Source organism: Hypanus sabinus, chromosome 9 (genome assembly GCF_030144855.1).
Source record: "Hypanus sabinus isolate sHypSab1 chromosome 9, sHypSab1.hap1, whole genome shotgun sequence".
Taxonomy (NCBI): Eukaryota; Metazoa; Chordata; class Chondrichthyes; order Myliobatiformes; family Dasyatidae; genus Hypanus; species Hypanus sabinus.
Window position 1 is genome coordinate 48,585,952 of NC_082714.1, and position 8,461 is coordinate 48,594,412.

General features: G+C 38.7%; 1 protein-coding gene across 1 annotated transcript; it reads right to left on the reverse strand.

The window, feature by feature from the left end:
- Positions 1–1,725: 1,725 nt before the first annotated feature.
- On the reverse strand, positions 1,726–2,588 carry LOC132398825 (hemoglobin subunit alpha-like). Its single transcript, XM_059978666.1, has 3 exons — positions 2,474–2,588; positions 2,022–2,229; positions 1,726–1,851 (listed from the first exon to the last, which is right to left on the reverse strand). The coding sequence occupies exons 1-3, from the start codon at positions 2,566–2,568 to the stop codon at positions 1,726–1,728; spliced, it is 429 nt and encodes a 142-aa protein (XP_059834649.1). The 5' UTR covers positions 2,569–2,588.
- Between the last annotated feature and the right edge of the window lie 5,873 nt (positions 2,589–8,461).

The window sequence follows — 8,461 nt, forward strand, 5'->3', positions numbered from 1 at the left end:
CTAATTGTTAATCCTCTTGTTAGACATACTTTGCAAATATGGGCCCAGTTTAGGAAATTTTATGGTTTTTATGGTTTTTCCCTTTCTAGTCCTATTTTACATAATCATCTTTTTCTTCCTACTATGTATGATTCAATATTTTATGATTGGTATAGAAAGGGCATTAGGTATTTAGAAGATCTTTTTATCGATAATTGTTTTGCATCTTTTCAACAGCTCTCTGCTAAGTTCAATTTACCTAATGCCCATTTCTTTAGATATCTCCAAATTAGACATTTTATCAATCCTTTATTTCCCAACTTCCCTGAAATGCCCGAGAAAAATGCTATGCACTTATTTCTTTCTATTAATCTATTGGGTAAAGGCTTAATATCTTTTATTCGTAATAAATTAGTATCCTTACGGTGTGCCCCTGTGGATAAATTCAGAATGGCTTGGGAGTATGACTTAAATATCACTTTATCTGATGAGGTTTGGGACTCGATTCTCAAATCAGTTAATTCAACTTCTCTTTGTACTCATAGGGCCCATATGTGCAAATCTAAACTATCTCGATTTTATCCCAATATTAGTTCTCTTTGTGATAAATGCAAAAGTGGCGAGGTTTCTCTTATTCATATGTATTGGACCTGTCCTAGTCTAGAGAAATTTTGGAGAGATGTTTTTATAATCTTAACCTGTATTCTGAATCACCACTTAGAACCTAACCCTTTAATTGCTCTGTTTGGTTTCTTGGGTGAGACAGATATACGCTTGAGTTCGACTAAATGTTGAATATTATCTTTTGCTTCTCTCCTGGCTAGACATCTAATTCTTCTTAGATGGAGAGATGTTGCCCCACCCACGCATGCTCAATGGCTTAACGATATCATGTCCTGCTTAGACCTTAAAAAAATTCATTATTCAATTCTTAATTCAGATATAAAGTTTCATAAGGTCTGGGGACCTTTTATTGAGTATTTTCATAACTTTCCTTTTAATTAAGTTTTTTTTTCAGTCCTTTGCTTTCAGTTTTTTTTGGTAGTAGGCATTATTATCTTCTGTTTTCAATTGTATTTACAGTTTTGGGGGTTTGAATGTTCTGATTTATATTTTCTACATATTGTTTTGGTTGGTCTGGAGTTTTTTTTGTGGGGTTGGGGGTGGACCTAACTTTCCACGACTTCAACTTGGGTGCTTTTTCAATTATTTTATTTTGTACTATATTACTATTGTATGTTTATTTTGCACTGTACTAATTTCCTATTTTGTTTTTGGGTTTTTTTTTGTAGTGTTGTAGAAAATGCATTAAAAATCAATTAAAAAACAGCTTGCTTTGAGTAGTGAGTCATGAATATGTTGTTGAATGTATAAACTTCATATGGAGAGATTTTGATTTCCTATTTCAAATATTTGTTTTTCAGAAATCTCTGCTGTGAGCTTGACTCATTTACAATGGGGCAAAAAATAATTGCCGGGCAAACAGACATTTGTTGGCGCAACCCTTTTATGTCTAAGAACTTTCTCCTCGTTGTTATCTAGTGATATAGGTAAACAGACCCTGCAGTATTGTTTGTGTTTTTCCTAATAGACAAATCTCACAGTTACTTTTCTGAAATTGAAAATATTTAATAAATCAGCCACAGCAAATTATAAAGCATTGATTGAAGTAAAAGTTTATTTAGCTTAGTTTATCAATTATGACAATAATCTTGCTGTCATCACTGTAGTTTGTTACTTGTGTCTTTAACGGTACTTGGAGCTCAATTCATGAGCAAGCAACTCAAGGAATTTATCGACCGCACATTGAGTTGCAGGGGAGAATGCTGGCAAGTGAATGGCCAGGGTGACTGCGATACAATCAGCCAACAGCTGTAAAAGTGAAAAACAAATAACATAAGACAGTGTTAATATGTGAATGAATTATTTTTCCCATTAAACAAGTGCTGCTTTCTTGTACTTTCACTGCTTTCCTATGTATCATGTATAATGTAGCAGGAAAAAGTATTCTCAGAGGAAGAAACTGTAAAATTGCTACATACCTGAAAGTTGTGAGGATCCACAAGAAGTTCTTCACCATGTTTCTTGGCAAGACTTTCCAGGTGTTTACTCAGGTTGTCCACGTTCTGGGCTGCATCCGCCACAGCCTTCATTACTAGGCAACCATGTTTTCTGACGGCTGGGTCAGAGGCTTTGTAGCCATTGAATTTCGGGAAGTACGTCTTAGCTTGGGGGTGGATCTCAAACAATCTTCACAAACATGGAAAATGAAGGCAGAAATTATTTGCAGACCCAATGTACACTACATCTCACAGGATTAAATCATGTTATTCTTCAGACCAACAATCACATTATTTTGGAAAAACTTCAATTCTATGCAGCAAATGTCTTTGCATATTTATTAGTGGTCTCATTGTGCAAGGGAAGTGCAGAGAAATGTTAACGATTACAAATAATAGCTGAAAATGCAATAGTTATACTACAGGAAAATTACCTGGCTAAAGCATCTGCTCCCCAAGCTTCAGCATTTGCCTTTATCTGGATGCCAAGTTCTTCTATGACCTGTTTGTTGGGGCCAGAGAGCACCATTGTTGCTGAGTTTTCACTTCTTCAGATCTCTCAATAACCAGGAGATGCCTCTGGCTTGACGTGTCTGTATTTATTGCCATTCACACAGAGCCACACCCACTCCACCCCACTTTTCCCATTGGTTGTGGGTCCTGATTCACGGTCTATGCAATCTAATGATAAGAGACAATAGGGAATAGAGAACCAGTTGTCTGTTTCACATACAACCGTTAGCAAAGATATCCTGTTCGAGAAGAGTTAAACTCTACCTGCATACATTTCATTTGATGCACACTTATAAAGGTTTAGTTTATTGTCGTATAAGTTATCAGTAAATGCACATTAATACTCATTAATCAATAAGCATTTCCAAACTAACCCTGATATAATAAGTTTAATTCATTTTAATGTTATTTTGGGCTGGATCTTACATTGAATTCCCCCATTCAAGCTCATCCTCCTCCCCCTCAGTCTTTTTATTTCACAACTGTTTACCCCCAGTGTGCAGGAGACATGGTTTTCGAATACTCACTAAACACCTGCTGTGTACACTGCAGAGATACTGACTGGGCAAAACGAATTATAATGTACCCATATTGGACCAGGAGATGTGTAGGTCCAGAATCATGTAACTAATGTGGCTGAAGGATTTGGTTACGCACAAGAATTTTGAAGGCGTAAGATGTGAGGATGGCTAGAGCAACTTTGGAAAATTGGTCTGGAATTACATAGACATGGGAGAACTGAGCTGATGTTACAGGCACACTTAGAAAAGAAAGCTCAGCCACAATCTCAGCTGTGTTTAAGGTTACAGGCATAATCAAACAGTGCAAGGGAAGCAGATGAAGTCAGTGGTCTGATATTAGGCAAAGACAATGATTTTTTTCTTCACACAGTTCAGTTGGAGCAAAATCCCATTCAATCATTGCCAGACATCAACTAACCAGCATGACTGAGCAGAAGCGTTAGAGGAGTCAATGGAGTTGCAAAGAATCAGCATTACGGAGTTGGAGCTGGAACTGCATGACCTTCAGATCATTCTGGATGCTGAAGGGATGATAGATAGGACATGAAGAGAAATAGTTACATCCCAAGCTGCAGGACACAGGAAACTGGGTAACAGCCAGGAAGGGGAATGAGGTTTCAGAGCCAACACAGAGTAGCCTGTGGCCATCCCCCTCAACAACATGTTGGATGCTGTTTTGGACTATTTTTGGATGGTCTTTTGGATTTTTGCACTTTTGGATGCTGTTGGGGGTGGGGTTGACCGAACAGAGGAAAGTCATAGTGGTCGGGTCTCTGGCACTGAGGAATGGACAGGAAGTTCTGTGAGTGAGAACAAGATTTTTGGATGGTATGTTGCCCCCCAGCTGCCAGGGCCCAGGACATCTCAGATCAAGTCCTCAGCACACTTAAGTAAGAGGGTGAACTGCTAGAGGTTGTGGTCCATGTAGCTACGAATGACATGGGTAGGGTGTGTGATGAGGTTCTGCATATGGAGTACAGGGAGTTTGATGCTAAATTAAAGGACAGGACCTCTAGGATTGTGATCTCAGGATTGCTACCCATGCCACATACTGGTGAGGCCGGAACTGGGAAGATTATACAGTTTAATACACAGCTATAGAGTTGGTGTAGGAGGGAGGGCTTAAGATTTTTGGAATATTGGACTCTCTTTCAGAGAAGGTGGGACCTGAACAGAGGGGATGATTTGCATCTGAACTGGAGGGGGACTAATATCCTAGTGGGAAAGTGGTGTTTAAACTTGAGTTACAGGGTGTTTGGAACCAGAGTGCCAGAACAGTTAATGGAAAGATCGTGGAGGCAGATGCTGGAAAGACCTCAGACAAGTTAGGAATCAAAAGGTCAGCATGGTGAAACTTGTGTCTTGAGCTGTGTATATTTCAATGCAAGAAGTATCATAGGAAAGGTGGATGCTAGTGCTGAAGATGAGGTAGATGGTTTACAAAGAGAGGCAATGTGTAGTGAGGAGAGGCAAAATTGGAGTGAACAACATGAGTTGCAATGTAAAAGGTGGACAAAATCAAAAGGGTGGAATACAGGACTGAAGGTGTTATAACTGAACATGCATTGTATACAGAATAAGGTAGATCAGTGTTTCCCACTCTTTTTTAGCCAAATGCTCCCCTAAAGCACCTGCACACTTGTTAACATCCCTCTGAAGCAAAATATACTTTCTGAAGCCCCGTAGTGTAAAAAAATGTTCACCATATGCTAACATAAGAAAAATTATTCCACTTTAAATTTTTATTTAGCTTTATACCTAGCTTACAAATTACCTGAGCACTGTACAGTAACTTCAATATTAATGTGATCCTTGAGCTTGATGGTTTTTAGTAAGAGTTGAAATGACTGGTTCACGTTGTGACAGTAAATGCCTTAAGTCCCCATGTGTAACAATGTCCAAATGGTTTCTGTTTTTTTGTGAGTATGTGGTTCACTGCACTGAAGCCTCTTTCAACAAGGCAGGAGGATGGAAATGTGATTAAGAGCAGTTTGGTTTTTCTCCAAAGACCAGGAAACTTCATATGACAGTTTAGCCACGTACCACAAAAGCTGACATTTTTGAAAAGCATTTTTGCCTCTTCATCATTTGAATTTCAGTAATTTCTTCTTGCAAGCTCTCTTCCTGTTCTTCCACCTCGCAAAGCTATCAGTTAATTACTCAGTCTGGAATTTGCAGATTGTTCAAATCCTTGAATCCATTCTGAAAATCCTTCTTCAGTGACTAAAGGTATAGGGAATACACTTATAAATCACCATCTAGGAAAAGAGAGAGCCGCACTTCCCCTTCAGGGAAATTGTGAGAACATTCTTCTCCCAATGTTTTGCTTATATCTTTCCAATTTTCCAGAAAAGTGGACACTGCACTTTTTGTCTGGATTAAATTGAAATTCTCACCCTGCAGTTTCATATTTAGAATGTTCATTTTGTCATACAGATCGGCTAGGTATGCCACATCTCCGTGTAGAAGATCAATCTTGTTTCCTAAGCTCTTGTCGACTTTGAGCAAAAATTCAACCATAGTGCCAAAAAGATCAAAGAAGTGCCTTATCAGCAGCCTTCTGACAAGCAGTGCACTTCAGCGTGATGAAGCAAGCATTCAAATTATTCATCGTTATCTTAGCCTAACTGTCAAAATATTCTGCTATTTAATGGATGAGCTTTAATTTTGTTGGTAGCAGACATTGCAAGGCCCATGCTTGAAAAATGTCACTGGCTGGGGTTTTTGGCTGTGAGGTGTTGATGATGAATTACACAATGGATTACAAACAGACTTGGAATTTCTTTATTCATAAATGCCACACCACCCAGCATGGTGACCTGTCATAGATGGTGCTCTGTTTGTTGCACAAGAGATCGTGGTCCCTATTGGAATACTTCCATCCTCAATATACATTTTAGCTTGTCATAGGTTGATCCTCTGTTATTTGTTTTTAACTTTTTACAAAGGAGAATCTCTTCTTTGCATTTTTGGTAAACTGTACATATGCCATTAGCAATGCCTCATCGTCTCACACAGTTGACTCATCCAGTTGCATCCCAAATTCTGTTTTCTGTAGTTCTGTGCACAGTTGATATACTCAATGACTTCTTCAATACGATGAACTACTGTGTTACTTCTCAGAGGAATTGATTTTAAAATGCTGGTATCCGTCGTGAGAACAGTGGTGCGCATTTCTGATACAGCAGGCATTATTAATCTCTCACCAACTGTATGAGATTTTCTACACTTTGCTATCATTTTGGAAATGCTATAAGAAGCAATGAGACCACAATCAAAGTAATTGAATCTGAATGTTAGTTGGGATAGAGCTGGTGTTCAGCAAGTTACCTACACAGTCAGCACAATTGACCAATCACATAAGGTCTCATAATTGCTAAAGATGGTTCTTGACCACACATATGAAAACAAGGTCACTTTGAATATCTCAGGAGGAATCCTTTGGGTCAGTATTTTCATTGATTGGCTCTATTACATCATTTGCTTCTGGCCAGCACTGAATTGTTGCGTGACCTGTACTTGGCTTACTAATTGTTAAAGTGCATGAACTCATTCCGTGCTAAGAGTCTAGAGGAACTGGTGGGCAAAATGGTTGTTAATTTATGCATTCCCAATAACATCTGTTTGGTTGGTAAGGTCAGATGAGATTGTGTTACGATGACGTGTGCTCACTGCCTGCAGAGCTATGATTCTACCCGTGTTCCAGTGCCTCATCCTTTATTTTTGCAAGTGCCTGCTCTACAAATGGTTGATCAGGTCTTGTGTTTCAAGTAAGAGTACCGCTTACCACCTCCCCAAGAAACTTGAATGCCTCCCAGCGATTTCTATTTCCCCTAACACCCCCTTAGAACTGTCTCCTTAGGGGCGGTATCACTCCTGTTGGGAATCACTGAGGTAGATGAATTTGTAGCATTGTTACAGACTGGCATGAATGAAAGTACAGGCAGGAAGGCAGAGGGGTGGACTTTGTTCTGTTGGTAAAAAATGGAATCAAACCATTAGAAAGAAGAGGCATTGGGTTAGAAGGGGTTAAATCATCATGGATAGAGCTAAGGAACTGCAACTTTAAAAAGACCCTGATGGGAGTTGTATACAGACGCCAAACATTAGCAAGAATGTGGTCTACAAATTACTACAGGAGATAGATAAATGCATGGCAAAAGGGCAATGTTACAATAGTCATGGGGGATTTCAATATGCAGGTAAATCGGGAAAATCAGGTTGGTGCAGGATTTCAAGAGGGGGAATTTCTTGAATGCCTATGAGATGGCTTTTTAGAGCGGATCATGGCTCAGTCCACAAGGGGATCAGTTATTCCAAATTGGGTGCTGTGCAATGAACCAGAATTGATTAGAGAGCTCAAGGTAAAAGATCTTTTAGGGACAAGTGATTATATTATGATCGAATTCACCCTGAAGTTTGAGAAGGAGATGCTAATGTCTTATGTATCAATACTACAGTGGAGTGAAGTGAATTACAGAGACATGAGGGAGGAGTTAGCCAGTACTGATTGGAAGAGAACACTGGCAGGGATGATAATAGAGCAGTAATAACTGGAATTTCTGGAAGCAATTTGGAAGGCACAGGATATGTACATCCCAAAAAGGAACAAGTATTCTAAAGGAAAGATGACACAACCATGGCTAATAAGAGCAATCAAAACCAATATAAAAGCCAAAGAGAGGGAATATAATAGAGCAAAGATTATTGTGAAGCTAGAGGATTGGGAAGCTTTTAAAAACCAACAGAAGGTAACTAAAAGTTATTAAGAAGATCGTAATGGATTACGAGAGTAAGCTTATAATTTTAAAGAAGATACCAAAAGTTTCTTCAAATACATAAAATGTAAAAGAGAGGTGAGAATGGATATCCTCATCCTTTTAGAATGGAGGTGAGGAAAAATTTCCTAGGCCTGAGAATGGTGAATCAGTGGAATTCTTTGTCACGGACAGCTGTGGAAGCCAATTCTTTATATATATTTAAGGCAGAGGATGATAAATGCTTGATTGGTCAGGGCATGAAGGGATATGGGGAGAAGGCAGGTGATTGGGGCTGAGAGGAAAATTGGATCAGCCATGATGAAATTGCAGAACAGACTTGTTGGGCCAAATGGCCTAATTTTGCTCCTATATCTTATGGTGTTATGGTCTTATGATCACCTCACTACTCTGTACACCCCATCAAACAGAAGATACAAAAACTTAAAAACTTGTATCACCAGATCCAAGGACAGATTCTGTCCCACTGTTATAAGATTCTTGAATACACCTCTAGTATGATAAAGATGAACCTTCGATCTCACAATCTACCTCATTATATATCTTCAACCTTATTTGCATACCTGTAACATTATATTCTCTATTCTTTTGTTGTTTTTTTTCCTTTTAG

Coding starts and splice junctions, on each gene's coding strand:
- LOC132398825 (XM_059978666.1), bottom strand. CDS start 2,568: ATGGTGCTCTCTGGCCCCAACAAACAGGTCATAGAAGAACTTGGCATC. Junction 2,230..2,473: donor GGAGCAGATGCTTTAGCCAG/GTAATTTTCCTG, acceptor ATGTTTGTGAAG/ATTGTTTGAGATCCACCCCC. Junction 1,852..2,021: donor TGGATCCTCACAACTTTCAG/GTATGTAGCAAT, acceptor TCACTTTTACAG/CTGTTGGCTGATTGTATCGC.